Source organism: Ostrinia nubilalis, chromosome 3 (assembly GCF_963855985.1).
Source record: "Ostrinia nubilalis chromosome 3, ilOstNubi1.1, whole genome shotgun sequence".
NCBI lineage: Eukaryota > Metazoa > Arthropoda > Insecta > Lepidoptera > Crambidae > Ostrinia > Ostrinia nubilalis.
The window spans coordinates 17,667,852-17,694,218 of NC_087090.1; the positions used below are offsets into that span (position 1 = coordinate 17,667,852).

Here is a 26,367-nt window from a genome sequence, read left to right on the forward strand (position 1 = left end):
ATGACGCTCACGGTGACGTTCTAATCTCCTGCTGCAATGTGATGAGACGTGTTGCGGCAAGAGAGAGTAGGCTAAGATTCTTGGAAGAATAAGTAGACATTTAGCACCTAAACCCTATGACGCTCATGGTGACGTTCTAATTTACTGCTGCAATATGATGTGACGTGTTGCGGCGCGGGAGAGTATGCTAAGATTATTGGGAGATTTAGTAGATAATCAGCAGCACATAAACCCTATGACTACGATTACTCACGGTAATATTTTGGTCTCCCTTCAACAATGTGACGTAGTGCGGCGCGGCGGCGTGCAGAGCAACTCGTGAGAGGGCGACCTAAGATTCTTGGAAGAATTGGTACCATCAACTTAACCCCTTAACCTTATAATACTCACAGTAACATTCTTGAGCAGTTGACGTATTGCAGTGCAGGAGAAAGCAGGCAAGACTGTTAAAAGAATAAGAAGACTTTCGCCTCTTTGCCATATGCACTTGCCATATGTTTGTCTCGAAGCGCTGGTAGGGCCCAAAAGATAAGGAGACATGTAAAGTGCCCCATAAGGGCTACCTTTTCTTTTTTTATTATTTTCTATTGACGTTCATAAGTGCCACTTGTGGTCTAAACTGAATAAATATTTTTGATTTGATTTGATTTGATTTAGAAGAACCACCCACGGTAACATTCTGGTCTCCCTTCAACAACGTGACGTGTTGCGGCGCGGCGGCGTGCACGGCGGCGCGGGAGAGCGCGGCCTGCGTGCAGCGCGCGGCGCGCCCGAAGCAGAAGCACGCCGTGCAGCCCGACGGGCTGGCCGCTGACAGACCGAAGGTGCCTTCGAGGCACTGGTCGCACTTGTCGCCTACTACGTTTTCCTGGAAAATGAGGATGTTGTGGAACAATGATATTTGGGTAGAAACAGTGGACGTTTCTGGAAGCACACAAAACAGCATCAGTAGCTCGCTAATGGCATTTTCTTAGGGAGACCAATATCCACAGTGGACTTGTAAAGGCAGATCAGGGAAGAAGTTTTTCGTAATTAGTATGTAGGTAGAATTTGGGTCTTGTTGACAGAATTGCGAACCTACAGTTAACATTGTCAGTTTTTCTTTGGTTCAGGATTTCGGGTGAAGCTCGCAGGTGAGATGCAGGCCAAGAGCTTCCTCTTTGTTGACAAAGGACAACAGGTTTTTCCTCGTTTACTTACCTTACAAGGACACCGCCCCTCCTCATCGCACGGGCACACGCCGTCTTCGCAGTCTTTGGTTCCGTCCGCGTGGCAGAGACACGGTCTACATTTGGGCCCGAAGTGGCCGGCGGCGCAGCGGTCGCACTCCGCACCAACCCAGCCCAGCTTGCACTTGCACTGCCCGGATTGGGGGTCACACTGGTCTGGAAGGAATAGTGACGTGAAGGATGCATCCAGGAAAGTCGGATTCGATAACAGCGGAGAACGGTAACAGTGTCAAACTGCCTATTAGAGGTCAGAAAGACGCTAAACGATCTCTTTCGCCTTCGACCTCTGGACCCACTCCTAACACAAGTATAATATTGAACTTCTTTGGGTGGAAAGATTAAAGGGATACAAATTATTAATATATTCGGGATAAAAAAAGTTAGAGCAATAGGGATGTTTCCTGGGTCAAAAAGCAAGAGTTTTAATTAGTCCGTCAGTTAACTTATCAAAAAATACTCTACACGTATTTTTCACTTTTTCAAACTAATGAAAATTTAAAGAGATAAAGCGCGTCAAAGTTCATAAGAAGAGGCCCGTGACGTCAATGCTTGCATAAAAGTGCCGCACGTTGTGACGTCGTGCGGAACTTCAACGCACAATAACTATGTAATTATTTGTTAGATTGACAAATAAAAATATATGTGTCCAATATTTTTTGATATTAAACATGACGGACTAAAAAAATTTTTTTAGGAAACTAGCCTATTGACCTCAAACGAGAAGACGACCAGAATTTGGGTAGCTAAAGGTGTTATACAAACTATATAAACTGTATAAACTGTTATACGTTGTAGTATAAATAGGATGGGTTTTGGACCTCCTGATAGCTTACTTACTTGACACAGCACCAGGGCCGCACCTGCAAGCGTGGCATCCTAAGGTGTTGGGCCGCGAGTAGTACCCGGGGGCACACAGCTTGCAGCCCGGCCCGCGGGACCGCGGCGGGCACACGCAGCGCCCGCTGTCCGGAGAACACACCTTGCCGTCCATGCATTTTGGACAAGCTGGAAGAATTTAAAAAGAACTAGAGGCCCTTGGTGAAATCATGATGGCGATTTTTTTATAAAAAGTAGGTACTTATGGCGTATAATATACTCTATGTATGATAGGTTAGATATGAGACTTTACATTAGCGTCTTAAAAATAAATAATATCCGGCTCGAAGGACCATATTAGTTAACTGTTTAGTTGTCCAGCTAGTAGTATTTAATACTACGAACCTTTGGAGTTAGCTATGCACAAACCTTAATTTAAACCCAAATTGCGCTCTTCGTCGTTAAATAAACATTTGTACAGAGCTCACTGTGCTCATATACCTACTTACGCAGCATCAAAGTAACCAAGTAGGCAGTAAATTCTCAAATTTTACTAAAACAAATAAAATAATAAATAAATAAATAAAAAACTTACGTAAGCACCCAGCGGGCCCGAACCCATAGTACCCGGGCAGGCACGCGTCGCACTGCGCGCCGCCCACGCCCGCTGCGCACGCGCACGCGCCCGACACCGGGTCGCACGCCGCCGCGCCCGCGCCGCATGCGCAGCGCCGGCACCCGCCGCCGTGCAGGCCCCAGTAGCCTTCCTTAGCTAAACACTTACGTAAGCAGCCAGCGGGCCCGAACCCATAGTACCCGGGCAGGCACGCGTCGCACTGTGCGCCGCCCACGCCCGCTGCGCACGCGCACGCGCCCGACACCGGGTCGCACGCCGCCGCGCCCGCGCCGCACGCGCACCGCCGGCACCCGCCGCCGTGCAGGCCCCAGTAGCCTTCCTGGGGAATCACACAACAGTTTGATTGGTTTCAGCAGACCTAGGATCTTATCGGGGCACTTTAAATAGATAAGACGATAAACATTCCGTCTAAAATCGCTAAAATAATACCTACTGTTGGAGACAGATCTGGTAACACCGATGCTAGGCCATGGTCTATGGACTGCAGCCTAGCAACGGTGCTATCCATCTTGTTTTCGCTATAATTATGTTGCCTTGCTTTTTATGTGATCTGAAATAAAGTTTTGTATTTAAAGTTAAGCAATTTTCATTTCTGTAGCTAACAACTACCATGATAACATTTTATGGTGGCGCGTATTTAGTTTGGCAAGTCCAATAGCAGCAACGCGTGAGAGACAGACGTCGCAGAAAAAAAAAATTTACCTTTTTAAATTCGGTTAATGAATGTAAATGTTTAAAGCCAAGGCCAGTAATATTTGACGTCTTTCACGAGAGGAAAAGCTATTACTTATGAGCAGGCATATTCGTACACCACCCCAAGGCAATTACATTACACATAATAAGTATAAGATCTGATTGAGATCAGTTCAGAATACCTGCCCAGCGCTCTATGAAACAGTCTGCTAGTAAAAATAACTAAACAACAATAAAATAAAAGTAGACTGAGGGATAAACAAACATGCATGTTTATGCAAATACTCCGGCCGGAGCCGCAGGATGCAGCGAGCTGACTGTCAGGTGTCAGAACAGCGCCGTACTTCCTGCAAACCGCTGAATATTTTATAGGCCCTTTTCTTCCTGCATAAATCATGCAAATCCGCAGAGAAGTGGCCCCAGTAGATGCCGCAATGCCCAAGTATTGGCACTGTCAAAAATGAAATTTGACCTACTGTAAAGGTTAACCCTTGGAGACAGATACCTATGAGTTTCACTCATAGACACATCACATCTGAAGATCTATCATGGCGAGTATGAAACAACTATAAAGAAGGATAGCGGTTACAACACGGACTCTTTAAATAAAACGTTGCGTCGCGAACCTCTTCCTATTGGTTAATGTATACGCGTACAATACAAAAACAAATTCATTGGACATAGATGGGTCCCAAATTCGGGATTCGGTTGCCGACATCATTTTATACGGCGTCTAAACGTTCCAGTTATCTATGTGCAAAATGTACAAGCATCGCTGTCGGTTTGCGGGTTTATGCAAAATTATACGGCCGAAGTTACATTCTTGAGAGGAACTGTAATGTATGGGTTGCTAATTACCGAGCCGAATGGCGAATTTATTGCCGGCTGCTCCGAACGGCAGGAGTGGCAGGTGAGACGGTGAGTGCTCGTGAGTCAGCTAGAGCGTTGGTAGCGGATCATGGTCAGGCTTGTCTTGACTGTTATCGTTAGCGTTTTATTGACTAAATAAACAGGTTTTTGGAACAAGGCTCTATCCTAAGATAAACGACTAACTTATCTTAAGTGAAACCTTCACAAAATAAATCCTTTTCTGACGTAAATTAGTGCATAGAAAAAGTAAACAAAATAGCGCTATGTTTCGAAATTTTCATCTCACTAAGTAACCATGTTCAACCAAAATTCGTTGTAAAGACTGCCACATAAAACTTAGTGCCCAAAGATACACAAGTGTTCGAGGAAATTAAAGAATAAGAAAAAGTCGTGTCCTTTCATGCTGCTTCTATGCCTTTCTTAGTGAAAATATCTATATAAATTTTCATTACGTCAGATAAACTTTAGCCTATTTAGAGGCGGAGGCAACATAAACATGTCTGCTGTCATGCCGTATTGATATTTGATTCCGTTCCGTTTTCGTATGATTGACTTACTAACTTGATAGTTAAATATTATGTATTTGCATTGGAATTCTGCCGACGAGATGTACAGTCGGTCAAGTATTATTTTCATATTTTATCATTTTTTTTATCCACAGTGAGGAAGCTCTTGGCCTGTATCTCCTCACCTGATGGTAAGTGATGATCAGGCCGAAGGTGGAAGCGAGCTTCACCCGGAATCCTCAACCACGGAGGAACTGGCTATCTTACCTCTAACTGCCGGAACACAACAAAGCTGTTAACATTGCTGTTATGGCGACAGACTTAGATAAGATGGTGGTAGCTAGCCAGGCGGACTTAGAACAAGCTCTACCACCAACCAAACCGAACAGGTAAATCTGCCCCCACTGGGAATCGAACCCGGGACCTCTGCGTCTGAAGCAGGCTGTCTTACCACTAGACCACAGAGGCGGTTACTAAACCACAGAGGTAGGGAATCTTAAGCTTTTAAGTTAATTCATGTGCGACTCAGAACTATTCGATTAGGAATAGATCAAGATGATTGTTTGTCATCCTCATGTTTTCTTTAACAAAAACTGAGCAATTTTTCAAATCCTTCTGAACTGCGGCGTAAATTTTGTGGTATCTGGAACATTGACATACTACCTTTTCGTGACTGACTGTACATCTCTAGTGAATGCACGTTCACAACGGTCGGTTGTTCACAACGGTCAATTAGGCGCAGGCGCAGGATTTGTATGCGCTTCACATTCGGACATGATGGAGGGCTTTGCACGACTTTCGTCGAAGGCTTTTAAAGTCTGTTTTCTTTACCAGAAAAGTATCATGTTTGTGTTTTTCAATTAAAACATTTTTTTGTTAAAATAGTAAGACACGGGTCTTAACGCGACGTTTATTAATGAGTTACATTATGTACTCACGGCTTGACGTTTCGGCTGCGATGCTGCAGCCGTGGTCACAAGCAGACTGGCGGTTCGCGTCTTACTATTTTAATTGAAATGGAACGCGAAAGTTATTTTTTTTTGTATTTTGAAAACACTTTAGGTAGGTACATGCTACGATCATCGATGGAAGTTATGATGGTCTGGAGAGCTGTCTGATGAGTACACCCTTGAATGTGGGGTGAGACAGGGAGGGCTGACGTCTCCTGCGCTTTTTAGCCTTTATGTGAACGACCTCATCGTTGAGCTCAGCGACACCAGGGTCGGCTGCTCAGTTGACGGTCTTATGATCAACAGCATTAGTTACGCAGACGACATGGTGTTGCTGTGCCCAACGGCAAATGGTCTGTGCAAATTACTGTCGGTGTGTGAAGAATATGCTTCTAAGCATGGACTTCTTTATAATGTCAAAAAAAGTCAATTCATGGTTTTTCGATCAGGTAATAAGAAATCAATTCCAATACCTCCAGTGAAACTTCTCAATGTAGAACTGGAGAGAGTAACTCAATTCAAATACCTTGGACACATTGTCACTGAAAACCTATCGGATGACTGTGACATTGAACGAGAGAGGAGAGCGTTGGCGGTCCGATGCAACATGCTCGCCCGCAGGTTTGCCAGGTGCACAAGAGATGTCAAAATTACCCTCTTTAAGGCATTCTGTCAAACATTTTACACCTGCAGTCTGTGGTGTGACTTCACGCAAAAGACCTATAACGCTCTCAGGGTTCAGTACAACAATGCCTTCAGGATGCTGATGGGGCTACCAAGGTTCTGCAGTGCTTCGACTATGTTCGCGGAAGCGCGTGTGGATGACTTCTACGCTATCATCCGTAAACGAACAGCGTCGATGCTTGCGAGGATACGGGAAAGCGCCAACAGCATCCTGTCGGTTATCAAAGATAGGCCATCGTGTCCCATCTTTAAGCACTGGATTAATATTCACTTGCATGGATCCAGAAACCGGTTTTTTGACTGATTTATGTTACTACTAACCTAGTTTTTAAGTATAAGATTGTTACTAACACAATGCATGGATCATAATGGTCTGATAATAAACGTATTATTATTATTATTTATTATATTATAATTTTTTGCACACGATGAGAGCATGATTGCAAAATGCAAAACGCTTTGTAAGACACGGTTTCTTCTGATTTACCTATTTCATGAAACCGTGTACCGTAGTAGAAATTCTTTTACCACGAATGTTATTTAAGTAATAGGGGGGGGCATATAAAGTGAGTATAGTATTATTCGCACAATGCTTGCTGACACCGAAACCATTCGACTATTGTCGCCTCGAGTTGAGCTATTGTTGCCTCATTTACTTCGCAACCTTTGTAGAACTCCAAAAGAAATCCCAGCACGCAAACGAATTTTCGCATTCGGGACCGATACCCAGTTCCAGGCCAGTAACTGACATTTAATTGAATAAATGGCACTGGGACCGCAGCGGGCCCAATTATCGGCATTATACGGTGGCTCGGATTCCGCGCCCGCGCAGGCCCGTTACCGCAATGAGGTAAGTTCCAGTAGCTACTAAAAGACGCTTCACCCCTTCTTCATTATCGGATTAGCTGTGTGTGTATGTTCTTCTGATAAATTTCGTTGGGGGTCCAATGACAGTTTAACTTTCCCCTGGGACAAACTTGACAAAGACATTCACTGGCTGGGTTTTTATTGGCGGTCAAGCTGTAGCTACACAGATTTTATAGTGGGAATAATCCCGTTTATCAGACTAGCTACTCCGAGCGGTTTGAAAACCATTCTTGTTTTTGGATGACAATGGGCTACCTCTTTCTTCTAGTTGACAGATACAATTCGATCCATTGAAGCAAAAGCATCCCTAATTCATTGACGTAGTTTTTTTAAATGTCCGAATTTTGTCGACTATCCGCTTTTTCCTCAACAGGTTATTTACTCTTTACTGTAAGATATCCACCCTTCTAATTTGTCAGAGGCAAATGGAAGATTTGGACTACACTCCCTACGTAGTCCAGACGGGTTATTTTTACTATAGGTACCTGCTAAAATCAAAAAATACTTCAGAGTCTTCTGAACGTGTAACCCATTGTGCAGTACCCTAGTTTCCTCTGCGAATGTCACTGAGACATTTCCCTGGGGCAAATTGATCATTGTAAGAGACATTTTAGTGTCACTCCACGTTTGTCGCGGTGATTTAGGTCGGCTTGGATTGTTGGTATAGTGAATATTGAAATTATCTTGTTAGGCCGGTGTAAGAGCTGAACTCGCATAACTGAGAATGCGGCATTCATGGGCTTGTTAAGCACGCTATATTTTGTACTTAAATACACATTGGCAGACCTCGGCCCGTAGGACTCCAAAGAGATTTTATAGTTATTTTCAATTAAACTGAACAGTTCTGCTGGACACTATTCTTAATCTATCTACAGATTTTTGCTAGAGTTACAAAGTGGCAAATCTGCCTTTTTTGTACCGTATTGGTTGTTAGAACTGAGGTTCTGCTAAAATGGTAAATGAAGTGTTTAAAGTTAATCTGGGAGTATAAAATATCACATTGTTTTACTAGCACGACCTGCCATTTACTGGTATTATTAAAATACCTATTTATATATTTATATATTTAGTAGCTTATTAAGCTGTAAAGAAACTTCCTAAAGACAGAGGAAAAGTATCGCGAGGAAACACGTTTGACTCTACACACCTGGCTTCAGCAATAAGGAACACAATGGAGAAGAACAGACTTACCTCACAAGTGTCGCAGGCTCTCCCGGTGACGTGGGGCTTGCAGCGGCACTGCCCCGTGCGGATGTCGCACGCGTTGCTCTCCGAGCCGAGCTTCGAGCAGTTGCAGCCTGGAACAAGGAAAATTGGATTAATTACACGTATATTTTACACCTTTATTTGATGTAAAAACTGTGGTCATAATCATAACCCTAGTTCGGTGCCGTAGTAACATAGTTAGCTTAATAATATAATAGGAGTGAATGCCTAAAGCGCCATTTAAAAGGTTAGGTTGATTCAAGATTTAATGTCCTAATAACGAATGTCGCGGAGATTTTAGTTGGTATACCCTGTCTTTTTCAGGACAGTGCTCTTTTCAGGGCACCAGTAGTCCCACCCACAACCTTACCCCCCGGCAGTGGTGAAGGAGCGCAAAGAATTTCCTCCACGTCAAAAAAAGCTTACGTAATGTTCTCAAATAATAAAGCTAACAGTAAAGGTAAAGCGAACAGCACTAGGGACTGGTATTCTCTGCCTGCTGCTGTCTTTCCCGAACATTATAATCTAGGCCTTTTAAAGGCGAGAGTGCCTATTCAGGCACTTACAGGGTAGATATGTATCATCCTAAACTGTATCTCACTGAACAACAGGTGCGATTGCGCTTAAATCAGTGTATTGTTATGCATAAAAAAGCAATGTTATGGCGGTGGTCTTTTATCTGGCAATTAAATGATAAGTAGGTAATTAGGTTACGTCTGGAAATTAAAGACCGCTAAATTCTATTCAACTTTGTAAAATCCATATAATACATTAATCGAACAATAATAATTTAGTCAATCAGCTATCTCTACTTTGTTTCGACATCGACTTCTCTGCGCTGTGCTGTGCTCGGGTGTGCCGTGTATCGTGTATCAATAGCAAATCTATTACACGCGCCGTAAACTTGCCAACGCACTTTCGTGTTTTAGTGATTTTGTTAACGTGCCCATAGAAATCGATAGGGGCTGGAGCCGGTATGTTTAGATTTTATCGATTCGCAAATGTATAAAAATTACAACGCTTTTACACGCTATCTGCTCTATGCTGGTAAAATTATTACTTACCCACCAGTAATTTCTGAATAAACTTAAATGTACGATTAAGAAAATGTTATCGTAGGTGAGAATCCACAGAAAAATGCTTTACAAATAATATCTAAAAATGTTTTCAGAATACGAGCGCGCAGACTAATAAATTGGTATGGTATTCAATTGGTTCAAGTTAAGACCCAGGTTTTTATAGATTTTATAATGCCGGTACGTAACGTGCAAGACGTTACATGAAAGCTTCACACATAAAAGCTCTCGAGATGGCCCGAATTTGAAACAAAGCACATCCCTAGCGCAGACAAGAGTGTTATCTCGTTGTTAATGCTTCGACAAGCAATAGAGCCGCTTTTATTGGCGAAACCGACGATTAATCTGCTCTAACATGCAAAATTATGCGCACCGATAGCGAAACGACGAAAAACGAGCGATCTGCTAAGTGCTCCCGGGTTCGCTCACTTTTATGACGCTTTAAAAGCTTTCGCGCATTGACCGACTGATTTATCGATGTTAATCACTTTACGTCACTATAATATTGAATACCTTTCACACTTCATTAGCATTAAAATTATAATAATCAATCCACTGAGGTTGGTCCAATACCTAGCATGATTTATAATCGGCACAACTGTAAATGAATCTTAGTTCAGGCGACATAATTCAAGCCGACTGCGGCACAAGTTAACACGGCATTCGCTGCGCGCGCGCACACGGCTGTTATTTAGAGGCGAGTGCAACAATAAACTTAATTGCGGGAGGGAATTTAGTGCCTATCTAAATTTCAATTTTAGATCAGGCGCAGGTATTAGAGTGAAGGGGATAACTAAAGGTCGGCTCGTTTTATAATTGGCCTGAGATCTGTGGCTGTGAGCAATTGACTAACTAAATCTTCCATAAAACGGCACAAGATGGAAAATTGGGACCTGCAGCTAAAACACTAGACTCGAGGTAGATTCTTATCCCTTGTTCTTATTGCTACACCATCTGGATCTTCAACTTGACTGAAATAGGTACTAGTTTGTTTCATCGCTAGCAATTCGAGTACCAGATGTAGGGAAAGTTCTGTGGATCTTCAGTCAGAAAGACTCTTGATTCAGAGGGTAGAATTTCGGTGGGGCACACAATATGAAGGAAAAATTAGTTACTTTTTCCATTCCGATAGGGCCATATCAAAGTAGCCGTTTCCAGACGCCTACAGAAGCACCAGAGACAGCAAAGCTAATAACCATGTTATGTCGCGTAGGCCGTGCGTTATGACATCATTAGTCGCGCAGCGCATACGTCACTCGACAGGTGCCGCGGGGTGCGCTGACGCATGCTACTACATTGCATCGGGGCTACATTAGCTGCCCACGTGGCGTTGTTTACAGCCGGATTATGCAGGCGGCTCCTTTGGTGGGACAGGTATGAAGACAAGATAGCTTAGACTGCATACCAGACAGCCTGAACTATACCAATAATTAGCCATAAGCACCACGTCAGCCACTATGTAGACATTGGGCGGGTGGACAAAAGCTTGTATTACTATTTTCATGCTTTTGTTAAAGTTTTCAATGAAAATGTTTAAGTTTCATTCACCACATAAAATGATTTCACCACGGACATTACACATAATGGGATCTTCGTGAACAGTGCGCATTTATTGCAAGTGAACTGGGCACGCGCAGTGTACAGGAACATAATGCGTCGCGTGTTGATGCATTTTCATAGAGCTCGTGGGCTACTTTATATCATTTCTAACTTTTATGTAATTCCTTAGTTAATTTGAAAATAATTTAAAACTAATACCGAAATGTGGCTTTGCCTCGTGTGACAGCTAAACTTCTGACCTCTTAGATAAAGCAAGGAAAGTTACCCACGTTACCTATTGTTTTTAATTAATTTAATCAGACTATCATTATTTGTAAGTGCGTAATAATATTCTGATACCTAAATATACCTATTACAGTATTACAATAACAAATGTATTCTAAAATGTTAATATTAAGGTAGGCGTAAATCGTTTAAAAATCTCCATTAAAGTGACCATAAACAGTCAATAAAGATAATCGTTTAGACTATCTATGGGATGCAGATTACGGTGTTTCCACACCATAACTGTAAAACTAACGCCAAAATATGCCTCCCTCGATTAGTTTCCATATTTTATGGTTTTACAACTTAACTGTGGGATAAGTCGATGTTATTACTTGTTTCAATTTATGTTGATGCGATGAAGTCATTCATGGATACTGCGGTATAAAATTATAATAGCAGTTCTATTAGAAAGGAATTGTCATTATTATTTGATGGCTTAGCCGTCTATGGTGGTATTATTACAACTATACGACTCGTGTTAAGTGTTTTGAAGCATCATTTGTATAATACGTCTTTATTGATTTTATATGGACTCGTCTGGAAGTGTATTTTACCGTATGATTATGATTGTTGTTATGTTTGTAAATGAATGAATTTGACGTCTTGGGCTGTGTGTGTATAGTAGCAATAGTCTAGTAATAGATTCTAAAATACGAATAATTTAGTGTCGATTATGTGGATAGGGCTAAATTAATTTAGAGCTGTATAAATAAATATTTTTATTGCGAAGCAGAAACTTCATTACTTTATTAATATAGCCAAGTATCAGTAAAATATTTAAAAATTTTTTACTCAACTTTCCCTTTTCCATTATTTATTAAAAACCTCGTCAAACCTGGTGGGCAATTTGTGAGTTTTATTGGACGTCCATAAACCGCACAGCGATGCGACAAGTCGCTGTCGACAGCTTTTTGCGGCTCCCGTTTAAATTATTTAATTGCATTCGTATTTCGGGTCTTACCTTTTATATTGGGCAGCTGAGGTGTGTTTCATGACACTGCCATAAGGGTTATAGAAAAGAAAGTTGCTTATAAAATTATGTGCTTCAAAGGATGGGTCCAAGTCCCACTTGGGGCAAAGAATTTCTACAAGTTTAAAAGAGCTTGTTTGAGATAATTAAAAATGCAAAAAATAATATAGCTATAACGCTGTAATTTTCGTCGCGATAATTATTTAGTAGTAAATTACATTAGAAGCTGAACTTTATTAAAGTTCGTTACTATCATAAGATGCAATAATAGTGCATCAAATAGCAAAGGTCACTTAAATAATATCAATGCAAAAAAGAATGAAAAACTAAGTAAGCAGAATGATTAGTTATTATTTTCATTCGTTTCATTAAAGTACGGGCGAATAAATCCATTATTATTTTATGGGATTTAAAATTATTTTCTGCAGCTAATCGCGACCGTGTGGCGCATAGGCCTACGTGTCGCAAGTTGCTGCAACTAGCCACATAAATTGGCCATTGCACACACGCCGCACGTGTCCTCGCCTGCCAATCCCACATTAGATAATGTCATTTCTAATGTTACCTACTCGTATAATACCATAATAATATTGCACAAACAGAACGGTAATCAGTAGGTCACTTTTAGTATGGAAAATGCAAAAAATGATTGAATAAAACTAAAACGCATCGTTTTCGAGATGCGAGTTATTTTAAGAAAAATGTTTATGTACACGACTATAGCCTCCTCGGGCGTTCCCGAATGCACTACTGATTAATTTAAGCAAAATGGCGCTAACCCAACCATATTATTATATCTCACTTACACAAGAATGGAACGTGTTCACCTGCATGAGCTTATTATTACTGTGAGCTTAGAACAAATTTGTTTAATACATTTTGTCGCGATTGTCTAAGGTGTGATTGTAGTGAACCTACTGTTTGTGCCTTTACTGTGGTTGTTGATTGTTGCTTCACGAACGCGCTGTCTGCTTGATAAATAATTTATTAATGATTTTATCAGCTCATAACTAATACGATTTCTTAGCACGTTCAGTAAATTGCTGGTAGAAAATTTTCTCTAGCGTACTACGCACCTAGTTTCGACGAACTTTATCAATAGGATTAATACTGTTTAGTACGGCTAACAAGGCGTAGGTAGTGGAAGTAGGCTCAAAATGAAAACGATTTTAATTTGATTGTTTTCAGGCGATTTTTACCACGAGCTAAGGTTTGGTAGAGTCGGTGATTAATGAGCATTATAACTGGAGGTTTGTGTACAGTTTATAAGTAAAAATGTAGTACGACATTAAGCAGAAGGAAACATTCAAAATCACATACTACTTTCTAGTTGTAAAACTTATTGCCTCAAGTGGAATTGAAATCCATGATTTCCACTATTCTGTATTGCACTCGGCAATACCGGGAGCGGTCAACATATTCAAATGGAAGATCATGTAGGTATATTATGCGATCTAGAATATTATGCATTACCAACGCGAAATTCCCAATAATAATAAACCCGTAGCACGTAAATAAAATATCTTTCGGTTGGTATCTCTCTCAAAATATGTTATCCATAAATTAGAAAGCTATGTTGCTAAAACGTTTCTCAGAAAGCGTTATTCTCTATTCGCATAAAGTTCTCGGCGGCCTGCAAAATCAGGGCCCATTCAGAGGGGAATTTAATAACTACGAAACCTCGTATTACGAGGCGTTTCATAATATTGTCAGTGCGCATTAAACTGGGCTTCTTTATTGCGCATAAACCGAATAGTTTAACGAGTTTTGACGTTCGACAAATGGACAATACCAGTCAAATAGTGCATTTGGTTCAGGGTTCCCGATCCCGAATACCGCTTCGGTGGAACTTTTAATCGGTTGCTAATTTGAAGAGATAGCTGTGCTTGGAATGAGTACTTATTAGTCCGTCTTTTGTGAACCTTATTTCTGTGCCATAATTAAATTTAACATATAAATGTACTTTGAAAGTATACTATTTTGTTGAACCCAAACTATTGTCTATCACGATGTTAGTTGAACTGGTAACCCTGTCTAAACTGAATAGGAACTATCAATTAACTATAAACTAGACAGACCGGCAAGGTGTCTTTCATAAACAACAGATATTGCACTTTCTGAAAGGTCAGATAACGATTTGTATAATTGAAACAAATCTGTTAATGCTATACCTAACAGTACCTACTTGCCAAAAGTTGATACGTTCGTCTGGTTCAGGTGTTAAAGGTTTTGCTATTGGCTAGCGAAAGATGTACATAATGTAAGCAGTCTATATTTTTATAACCCTTCTACTTTATAATAAACCTTTAATTACGTATGTAACATCCTTAACTTAAAAACAACTATACTGCACCCCTAGCCCTGTGTTTACGTAATTCATTCATCAACTTATCAACCAATCACGACGTGCGAGTTAATGTCGTAAGTACCCTTTGAACGCATCGCCCTACATATCGGCTGGCGTAGTAATTATCAATCACGTATAACTGATTGAACAGCCACGATCGGTTACGATTTGACTGCTCTTTCAATTAGATATTGGCATGTGCAATCGATTATGCTCGTTATAATAACTAACATTGCAATAGGGTTAAGTATTATACCTAGGTAGGATTAATTAATTATTATTATTATAGGGCTCTACACATGCTTTCAAATTAATGAAGTGAAATTGAACTGATAGTTTTAACGCATGTAGTTCAAATTACGACGTGTATTAATGAAATAGCATATGTGCTAAGATCTACATATTTTGAAGCTAAACAAAATTTTGCGACAGATTTAATGTTGTCTGATATTACTCCATTTTACGTTCTAACGTAAAATGTCTTCTAAGACATAAAGAAAATGTCGCAATAGAACTTTAATAGGTAGTACCTACCACTTTTATGTGGCCATTTTCAACCACATAAAACAAAATGTTGGCTAGCACAGTTACACGGTGGCCAAAATATGAACCAATAAGAGCGCTACAAGCTATAAAACAGCTATTAAACTAAGTTGTCTATGCCATCAAAGAATCGGAGCGGTGCTTTTTATGATTTTTCAACTTTTCGAACGGCGTTACACAAGAACGTTCGCGTTTTAGTGTCTGTATGAGAGCTTTTAAATTTAATCACATTAGAGCATTACAAACATGTTTTGTGAAGCCTCCATTTCATCTATCGACCGAAACCGTCACGTCTTAAGAACGTAAGTGTATTATTCATCTATTGCCTGAGAAATTTTCATAGGAGTTACTTAGACTTCAATATTTTGAATAGAACTAAGCATTGTCCACGCAACAATGTATGAAGCCAGCCTAGGCAGGACTAAGTCGGCCTAGATCTGCTGACCTGCGACCGAAGAAAGCGCGGCTCACTAACTAACTCTTGGCTTAATTAACACATTCTGTGCTAAGGCTGAAATAACAATGAAAATACGAAACAAGTCCATTGTAGATAAATAAACCGACGGAGGGTATAATGTAGCAAGTTGGTCATTCTCACAATAAATTTTAAATGCGAGTCAGTCACGCTGCTTACGAAAAGCCTTTATTTTTTATTAAAAACTTAAATCATACCGTAAGGATATATTTTATTTCAAAGATACCATAAATTTTGATGTAACAGTTATTGCTGCAAATAAAAACAAGGGAAAGATGACACGTAGTAAAATAAACAAGATCACAAAACATACTGGTAAAAGCTGCACTGTTAAATAAATGAAACGTAAGATAAAATCAAATTAAACTACTTACCATTAACGACGTTTTAAATTAATAACATTTTGTGTAAATCCAAATTCACAAGAAATAAACACGCGGTAAAAACATTTTCTGCCACAGACTTTAAAGTGCTCCCGCAGCGCGCGCGTTGTTCAAATGTTTTAAACTAATTTTATGGCGACAGACCACTGTATTTTCGGCCAGCTTTTTTTTTCTCTCAAGGCAACGGAATCCCACATTATGCAGCCTTACAATGTTAATTTATGAATAAAAATAAAAACAAGCGAGTGTGAAATTAAGTAAATACTTATCTGAATCTTTACTTCCAAGTTGATAATACTCCTTTATTTATTTATTATACAGTTATTTCTGCATTTTTATAAAAGCAGATGGGACCGTTACTATAAATATTTATTTGCACTAGTAAAATTAAATGGGAAGTCAATAAACTTATTTTTCATTTATTATTTTAAGTAAGTATAAAAGTTTCACGTTTCCCCATTACGAGTGTTTGTAAAACAAATTGACAATATAAGTATGGTATGTTCTCCCAATAAACCCTGGATTAAAAATGTCGTCAAATTTTACAATCACGATTTTTGTAAAATAATGTCTTACAGTAAAAGTCAGGTGGAAAATTAGTTTAAAAATAAGCTGTAAATTCTAGAAGGTACTCTGAGCAAGCTATCTCTAGTTCATACGTAATTAAGTTAGGAGGCTGCCAGGTGCCTGAGCCTATCGCGGCTGTCCCCCGTCCGATAGCAGAATCGACACCTTCTCACTTCTGGGTCTAATTGCGGGGTATGATAAGATATAAGCTTGGCCTTATCAAGGGAGATTGGAAATGACGGACAGAAGGACTTGTACTAAGTATAGGTACCATAGAGTAAGAATAATTTAGACTAAGGACGTGAAAAAGGGCGTTTCTCTTAGGACGTGAAAAAGAAATGAGTAGTTAGACAAGTTTTACATGAGTTTGAAATTTTGCGGTATCGGTAAATGTCATTATATGTAATGAAAAGTGCTAAGTGAAGAAACATTATTAATTACAAAATACTTATTACCTAGTTATTTTCTGTTTCCCTATTACATATTTTATTTTTATTTTGACCTAACTGTAGAGCAAGGACACCGTTTACTTTGGTTTAACACGATTATTGGCTTTGAAATATTAGATGAAGGACGAAGCTAGAATTTTAAAAATACATTTTTCGAAGCATTTCATTACGGTCCAACTACCAACGTAGCATTTTCCGCTAGCAATAACATCTTTTACAAAATCTCGTCACATCTCAGTTGCTAGTAATAAACTAGGGTTTACCTTCAACCTTCACCGGATAAATCGAGTATATCATGTAGCTATCCGCACCCGAGTGTACTTTCCCCGTCTCCCCGACACTTGTAATTTCATTGAACAGCACATCGACGTCTCTTAAATTGTTCGTGGATATTTACAGTATTTGCCAACGTGAGTGGCGCTGCTGGCCAGGGTTGCCAGTGTTGCCAATTCTCCTCCTGAGTGATTACACTTGGATTTAGGAGAACAGCTTCTTTTGCCCGGGGAATTTCAAAGGACCTACAAAAGTAGGTATCACTTACGAGATCCAATGGTTGATCAGTTAGATTCTCTCGAACCAAATCAAATGTCTTAGGTTCAATTCGAAGATGGGTCACACTAATTACATGCTTAACTTTGAAGTGCACATTCTTCGTCGGTCTGATTGAGCCATGGCAACTAGGCTTAAGGCAGTTCAAAATCTGATGTGTGAACTCGGTATAACAATCTACGCAATACAAGGTGTTTTAAATAAATCTCTACATGTATCAGTCTTTCTCTTTCTTCCACAACTTACAGACAAAGACGGGTGTAAAATAAATACAAATTAATTGTAACATCCCTACTCCAGACAGGAATGCAGTAACCTAAGAGTCGTGACTGGCGGGAGCGCCCGGCGGAAGTGCGCGCTGCACCGGCGCAGGCGCAGCCCCAACCTGGACCTTATTCTCTGGACACAAAGCTCAGATTACAACGGCGAAAGACCAAGGATCATATGAGCGTATGATTGAGAACATACTTTTATTGTTTTTGTGAAGTTTATTGTGTAATTCTGAGCCTTACACTTAATGTTATGCTTAGAGCTTTGTGCGAGCTTTAGCAGCCATATGCTGAATAGTGGCTCGTAAGCTCGATGCTGGCGGCGGCTGATAGAAGTCAGTCATACTACGTTATAGATGGGTGAATGAATATGCTATGGATTACTTAGATGTCTATGTTATAAGAGAATAAACGAGCTTGACTGTCAGCTGAATAATTTATTATTTCAATAAATGCGCGAAGTAACATCATTTCATTCTATAAATTATGAGTTAATCGTGATCAAGACAAGAGCATCAATTTGTCTTTGCATAGATAAAGTCATCAGAACACTTGACGCAATTAATGGTGAACATCGTGTTACATTAATTTGACAAATCCACTGTGTTGCGAACGAAACATCGGTGCAGTTTATGTACAGTCGACTGCATATCAAACCATAATTTTTGTTGCAATATAGCAACTGTCACACATTCATTATTTAATAGAGTTTAACTTCTGTGTTCATCAGAAAGTTGCTAATTAGCGTCGAAATAAATCATCAAAGGCAAAGCGAATCCATTCCAAATTTCCTTCACATTTGAGTGTATAATTTTTTCGACAGCAACTGTACTTATTCTTGTTCAATTTGTATCTCTAATAAACGCCATGATCTTTGACATTTGCAATGCAAATATCGGGTTCCCATGCATATAATTAGCCCACTAACGTCGGGCGAAAGGCTATTAGTTATAACATACAACTCACAACTTATTATTAAGAACTCAGAGTGAATACCAAATGAAAAGTAAATAAAAACATCTCTTGCAAGTGACAGGTGGACAGCGTAATGTCTGGCTAAGTGAAAGATGCTGGTACATGTTTATTTAGCATATTTATAGAGATTGTGCGTGTTCTAAGCAACAGACGCCAAGAAGCTATAGATGTTGGATATGGATGAAGAATTCATTCATGTTATTTAAGAAGAAACAAGAACTCAAAAATAAACGTTTATAAGCCAGGCCAGAGTGTCTCTTTGAGCTTATTAATTCACTTGTAAAGTCCATTGGGCTCTGGAAAAACGTGAAAAATCTTCAAGTTACGACTAAAATATGCTTATTTTAGATCATAATCTAACCTTAAATGTAAATGTAGCACCTATATGAGTTAGCTAGACATCTGCAAACCTGCAAAAATATCACAGACACAATTTCGAGGCGACTATAGAAACAAAAACTGATAAAAATAAAAAACCATAAAGCCAGCCATAATACGATTATCTAATACCTCTGACATGAAAAAGGTGTATTTTTAACCACCAAAGATAAAGCTCCATTTGTAAAAAGCCCCGTCGTCATTGCGCAGGGCGGGCTGCGCACGCGGCGATCGTATCGCACCGCCTGCGCAGCGGTCGGCAACATTTTTTACTATTCCATATTTGCAAACGCGTAAAAAATATTCACAGCTTATCTTGATACTCACGTGCTCAAAAAACTTGGTCAACGAACTCAAAGTGTAAATTGGCCCCTCGCAAAGGTCACCGATGCGTGATTTTGGCTCGAAATTCCTAATTTTTTGTAACGCTTCATGATTAATATTTTTTATAACAACAACCGCTTGATTATTCCACACTAGAATTGAGAATGTTACTAGGTATGCAAAATCACTTGAAACCTATGTTACAGTTAAGCTTTTACATTTACAAATACATTAGTTTTTATTTCATTCAAAAATACCCAGTAGTTATGATTTTATAGGCATTCAAAGTACGCTTAAATATTGAATCCCGCCGATGGTCACGTGACCCCGTGTGACGTACATTCACAGCGTCCGCTCACTAGAAAACGGATATAAACATACTTAAATAATTTTTTTTTTTGTAAATACAAACTTATTATACATATTAACACCCAGACCCATCACAGAAATTAAAATTGAACCAAACCCAAACTTGATGCGATTGTGTCGTTTTATTGCGAATTACCTTCCAGCTCCATCATTAGACCCCGATTACTATATAGAATTAAAATACTCATCAATACAAAACGAACGAGCCCAAACTCGATGCATTTAAGTCGTTTTATTATAGAGTTCCTATGGCCACCTTCCAGCTCCATCATCAGATCAGCTCCATGTCATCATAATATTGCATGGTCATCCAAATCACATGTGTTTGCGAAATTTCAGCTTAATCGGTTGCCTGGAAGTGGGTCTTAATTCAGTTTGCAAGATTCCACCCATACAAATATGAGCCAGTCGTTGTAATATGACGTCACGCGCATAAAATGGCGGGCCGGCCGCCGCCCGCACTTTTAAAATTCAATATCTTGGAAACTAATTGACGTATCGAAATAATTCTTTCACGTGTATTTTTTATTTTTAACAGAGAATACAGAAAGCTAAAAAACAAAATTAGTGAACATTCTTCAATGAAGAATGTTCACTAATTTTGTTTTTTAGCTTTTTGTGCCTAATGATGAATACCTAATTATATTATTAGATATAATTATCAGGCCTTCTTAGAACTGAGGTCAAAACTATCCAAGAGTCGACATGGCTCACTGTCAGTCAGATTGACTGATCAACAAAGCCTCCGAAGCGCGAAATATAGATGTAAGTATTTCTTTTCAAATAAAACACGGTGATTCAAGCCCGAAATGTTAAAGAAGCCCTCTTAGGTGCATACGGACAAGGTTGTAACGTGGAAAAATGTACCCTTTCTTAGTTTGGGAAAAATTATTCAAAGAAAACCTGGAGACCCCAATAGGTTGTCCTCCCCTGCCCTTGTGCTCGCAGGGCTCGATAGCATTGTGGCAGGTTCAATAATCGCAGGCAGTGATAAGGGCGCCGCTCGCCATTGTACTAATGTGTAGCAATATGTAACAAATCTTTACGGCCGATTTGCGTGTGGAAACATAACAAATGGTATAGCTAGATGCAGCGTTCTCTATTTTACAATCTCAACTATGAACCTCCTGGCAGTGCTGCATAACTTATTGAGAGAATTAGTTCACTTCAACCACAACTTTAACATTAATATTGTTAATACTGCTTTCGTTCTAGTAAAAAGGGTATGGAAATTAGCTCTGTTTCATTTTCACACATAAATAGCTAATCAATGATTATTTAATTTTAAAACTATTAAAACTCATTTTATTTTTGCAAGTAGGCTTTTAATGAAAAAGCTAACACGTCCCAGTATTTATCTACCACTGTTTCGGGACAATAAATGGGCCAGTACTGAGAAGCAGCGCAAGAAACTCAGTTACTATTATATTATCAGCCTCTTTTTTTTAAATATATGTAGTTATGTAGCAAAGATGAATTTAAAGAAGAGAAGGCATATACAGTAAAACGAGTGTCTCTATCTAGCTAGTAACATTTTACGGCCGTATTTTCCACGTGGGCGAAGTAGCGGGTAAGGTTTAGGTATAAGGATGCTTGTGCGCATATAAATAAGATCTTTGGCGTGTTTATGTCTAAATATTTTTTTTGTTAAAATGACTAAGTACGTTGTTAGACTCAAAGAGGTATAGGATCTCATAAAACTAATTTTATTTTTGCAAGCAGTCTTTTAATAACACTTACACGTACCAGTATTAACCCTGCCACTGCTTAGCAACAATATAATGGGCCAGTGCTGAGGAGAAGCAGCGCAAGAACAATATTAAAGCTTTTTCTAAAAGCTCCACGAAACATATGGCTGATTAAAACGTGTAACAGGATTAATTATGGAATCGCTAGAAATATTACTGTGTCTATACGATACCGTATACCGTTCCAGCGTATTACAGGGCCCATGTCCAAGCCAAGAAGCTATAATCTATAATTTGAACACGAGTCCAACATGAAGCATTTAATGAAGGATTACACCCAATTACTCTTTACACGCCCTGTTTAGACTCGGACGAATAGTTGCCTATTGTTTAAAAACTATTACCCATTATTTGTTAATATTTATTACGGTTTAAAGAGTAAGTAAGTACTTTGAAATAACTTAAGTATTTTTCGTATCAAATTCATTCGAGTCAATAATTACCAGTTCAATCTTTACTTAATAAATGATTGTTTTTGTAAAACTGTAAACCAATAAATCATACAGGGTGATTTTTGTATCAGTATCCAAATTTTCAGGATCGACTCAGAATCAGTAACTTAATTGATTTACGTAAAGAAAACAAAACTTTTTTCTCCATATTTAATTATTTTCATCCGCTGCGCGCGGTTTCCAAATTGACTCACGTGGAAAATTTGCTTCGTTCATGGAAAAAAATGTACACACAGTTAACTGCAAAGCTTAATAGACATAATGGTGAGCGAAAATAAGCAATAACCTTTAAAACTTAAGATATGGGCACCCGCGAATTAGACTTTTAATATTTTTTTTTGCGAAAAATACCACAATTAAAAATAATTACGATAAAGTTGTATTGTCAAATTGTTCTAACAAGCTAATTTAAAAAATTTGGATACTGATAACAAAGTCACCCTGTATACATAATGACTCAATTTTTATCTTTTTTTTTATTAAAACAGATATCCGTAATTATTACAGTAATTCCATGTTTTCTGCCTGTTAAGTGCCTATGGTGTCACAGACAAAACCGGTGGCGGTTGATAACCGGCTGGGCGGTTGTAATATTAAATTATTTGATGTCCTTTTAAATTATATATTATTGGTTTTAATTTCTGCTTTAATAATAGGATTATTCGTTCAAGTCAAACACTGCAAATTAAACGTGATTTTATTTTATTTTATTTATTAGGACAACCAACAAGACAAACACGCATACATGAAATTACTATAACTATAATAGTGCTTAAAACTAACTGCTGTCTTAATTAAAGGCTGCCACGGCATGCAATGTGGACAGTTGCAAGTATAAAAACTAAGAGATAGTAGGTAACACAGTAAAAAATTGAAATGTAATGAACATTATGAATAAATTTCTTTTACATTATTTACGTATTTGCTGTAGCTGTAAGGGACCTCAGCACAGCGCGCCTGAATTTCAATGGCTTGTGATAAAAAATGTCGACGTCACATGCTTTGCACAGTCTGTTGTACTCCCTCTGCAGTCTGCTCATGGTGGCGTGGTAACCCAGATTGGTTTTACTAAATTTTGTTGCGAAGGGGACATACTTGCAGGAACGTGGAAGCTTAAGCGGTACGTTAAAATTAATTGAGCTCAAAAGTGAGGGGCAATCGACGGCTCCGTTGATGAGTTTGTACAATAGCATACAATCCAAGAGCATCCTCCGCTCCCGCAAGCTGTGCAGTTTGAAGTAGGCCAGTCGCTCTCCATATGAGGGCAGCTCCTTTGCCATTCTAGTCTGGTATGATAAATGCCACAAAAAACGTTTTTGAACGCGCTCTATACGCTTCATGTGAACATCGTAATGTGGAGACCAGATCTGACTGCAATATTCGAGACCAGAGCGGACCAAGGACCTGTACAAAAGCACTTTAGTGGAGGGTTTTTTGAATTCCTTCGTACTACGCAAGACGAAGCCGAGCATCTGAAAAGCCTTGGTGACGATATGGTCGATGTGTTTATGGAAACGCAGTTTCCTATCCAAGATAACTCCCAAATCGCGAATAGATTCCACCTCCACCAAGTGGTGGCCATCAATATTATAAGTTGGCAGCTGAACTTCTTTCAAATCAAATCATTTATTTGTAAAACATAGGTAAATGTAGAAATCAGGTGGTACATAATAATGGGTAGAGCTCTATGTTTGGCCTATGAGTGGCATGCAAATTATAAGTCCCATATAAAGATACAAAAAAAATAATTAATCCTTCTTGAGAATCTGATAAAATGACACTTATTAAGGTTTAAAAATAATTGGTTTTTGGTTCACCACCGAGCCAGACCATCCAAGTCCTCCTGCAATAATAAAGTGTCATTCTGATCTCTGATTTGCATAGCTAGTTTCATGTCATCTGCATACAGAAATAAGCTAAGTGTTAGCGTGATTGAAGATGGAAGTTATGTCATTTATGAACATGTTACAGAGGACCGGGCCGAATGATTAAAATACACAATTGTCAGCATAGAGCCTTTATACACAGGACTGCAAAGAATAATAGTCAATATAGTCATTTAGAAAATGTGTAAAAGTACCTGCCATAGCATTATTGAAACATTCACCAACTACGGCATTTTTATTTATTTTACATTAAAAAAATAAAAATAATAGTGACAGAGTTTCTTGCGCTGCTTCTTCTCAGCACTGGCCCATATAAATAGTCCTGAAGCAGTGATAGGGTTAATACTGGGACGTGTAAAAGTGCTTTTTAAAAGCTTATTTGCAAAAATAAATGAGTTTTTAATATAGTCTGTATTTCATAAAGCTTTCCGACCAATAAAATTATTTTCTAATGTTGCATAAAATGATTGCTATTGTGTATTTCTATTCTGTAGATTGCAAAATTGCACCTATTGAAATTACACTAAAATGCCACAGTATTTAGCTTGATCTAAACATATTATGGTGGAGACGACTGCACATCAAACTAAGCACTAGCTTCATTAGTATCTTAGGTCGTTGTAATACGTTCTATTTTCCAACAAACATGTAAAACAACAAACATGTACAGTTAGCTTCAAATAGTTTGTGACACCCAAAGTAGCCAAAAAATGGATTACACAACCTAATTGTAACAAAGACGTGTTGCAAACTTATTGGCTGCTTTGGGTGTCATGAACTAACTATTTGACGCTGACTGTACGTTACGAAGCGATGAGCATAAAATAAAATCTTGTTCCACTCCGAGTTTTTACACCTGACCGCCGTATAAAAGCTCCGCCATAATTAAATATGATGTCACAGACGGACAGCATGTCAGTCGTGAGGTTATGATTTGTAATTATTTTGTTGCCTAGCAGCTTTAATTTCTACAGTCGATAAGTAGGATGACTTCATAATAGTAATTGTAGGAAAATTGTACCTAGTTTAGTGTACACATTAAATATTTTTGTATGAACGATAAAGATATAAAAGATTTTGAATTGATTTCTTGAACCTATTCCTGTGTCGATTTATGTTTTGTACGAGTATGTCTTCTTTGAAATATATCACTTGGTTCCTTATCGACCACCATCAGCTTATTTAGTTTCCACTGCAGAAGCAAAACTCTCTATAATTTATCAGGGGCGAAAGGAGGATTTGGCTTACACTAGTGGGGAGCTCCCCGAAAACCTCTATAAAAAACAACTGGAGGAGGGGATTGGGGGTTCCCTCGAAGCCAGAGAGGCTCGCTCGTGAGCGAGCCTCTAGCCTGAGGCGGAGCTGCGGACGAATGTCTAACCAGGACAATAACTCGCGGCTCCGTTTCTTTGGGCTCTGGTGGAAACCGTCGGGTTTTAGTGGGAAGGTCCCGTCTTTAGTGGGTAGGCGGGAAGAGTCCCACATAACCCACTGGCCATCTCCATAGACCAGTGGGTATGTGCAAAGCATTTCCCGACGAAAAAAAAAAAGTGGGGAGCTCCCCACGCTGCCTGGTCAGACGGGTTGGGGCGTCTGAAGTTCGTAGTTTTGTCCCTAAATCGCCTACGACATCCACGGGAAAAGTGGGGGTAGTACTATGATAATAGGATCCTGGCTACACAGGACTTGCAGTGGTGGGAACGAGATGTGGGAATAGTCCCGTAACATATTGTAAATTGTTGTTCTGTAGAGACGTGTAGACGTGTAATAAAGTACCAACATAAATAATATCACAAATAGCTAACCCAGTTACGAGTGACTATTTTATTTGTACCAGTGCAGTCAGCTCAAACTTCAAAGTCAATCGCGGATATGCGCGCGCGCAGATGTAGAGCACGCTCCCGTGAATGAAATCCGCCGCGTAAATCATCGCTGTGCTGATCTTGTTGTATGTATGGGCAGGCCTGGCTCACTCCGCGCGGTACATCCGATAATTACCTACAGCGAAGCGCCCCGCCGGCGGGTATTCCATCAGTCGAGTGTCACGCGCGCGCCCGTCAGGACGCTGGCGTGAGTTGTAGTACCTAATTCTATGATCGAAGTATTATTTAAAAATGGACATAAAGAGAAAGAAATATTGTGCGGCGTTCGGGTGTTTAAATTCGAAAAGAAATCTACCGGATTTATCTTTTTTTTTCGCTTCCCAAAGATGCTGAAAGGTATGTTGGCCATGTAGGTAATCAATAATAAAATTCTTAGGATAGTATAGGATTCTTCTTTTTTCTGTAATAGTATGTTTAATTTATCTGTCTTATGTTAAAA

At 39.3% G+C, this 26,367-nt stretch overlaps 1 protein-coding gene and 1 long non-coding RNA gene across 2 annotated transcripts in view; both read right to left on the reverse strand.

Moving 5' to 3' along the window:
• LOC135088112 (uncharacterized) overlaps positions 1-26,367 on the reverse strand; it is a 111,313-nt gene that overhangs the window by 27,070 nt on the left and 57,876 nt on the right. The window lies entirely within an intron of this gene.
• The window catches only part of LOC135087707 (laminin subunit alpha lam-3-like), a 48,869-nt gene that overhangs the window by 3,273 nt on the left and 19,229 nt on the right, over positions 1-26,367 (reverse strand). The window contains exons 2-6 of the mRNA XM_063982464.1: positions 8,444-8,550; positions 2,641-3,001; positions 2,067-2,234; positions 1,201-1,385; positions 671-868 (exon numbers count right to left, since the gene is read on the reverse strand). Of these exons, the coding sequence (XP_063838534.1) occupies positions 671-868; positions 1,201-1,385; positions 2,067-2,234; positions 2,641-3,001; positions 8,444-8,550 (1,019 nt within the window). The remainder of the gene's footprint in view (positions 1-670; positions 869-1,200; positions 1,386-2,066; positions 2,235-2,640; positions 3,002-8,443; positions 8,551-26,367) is intronic.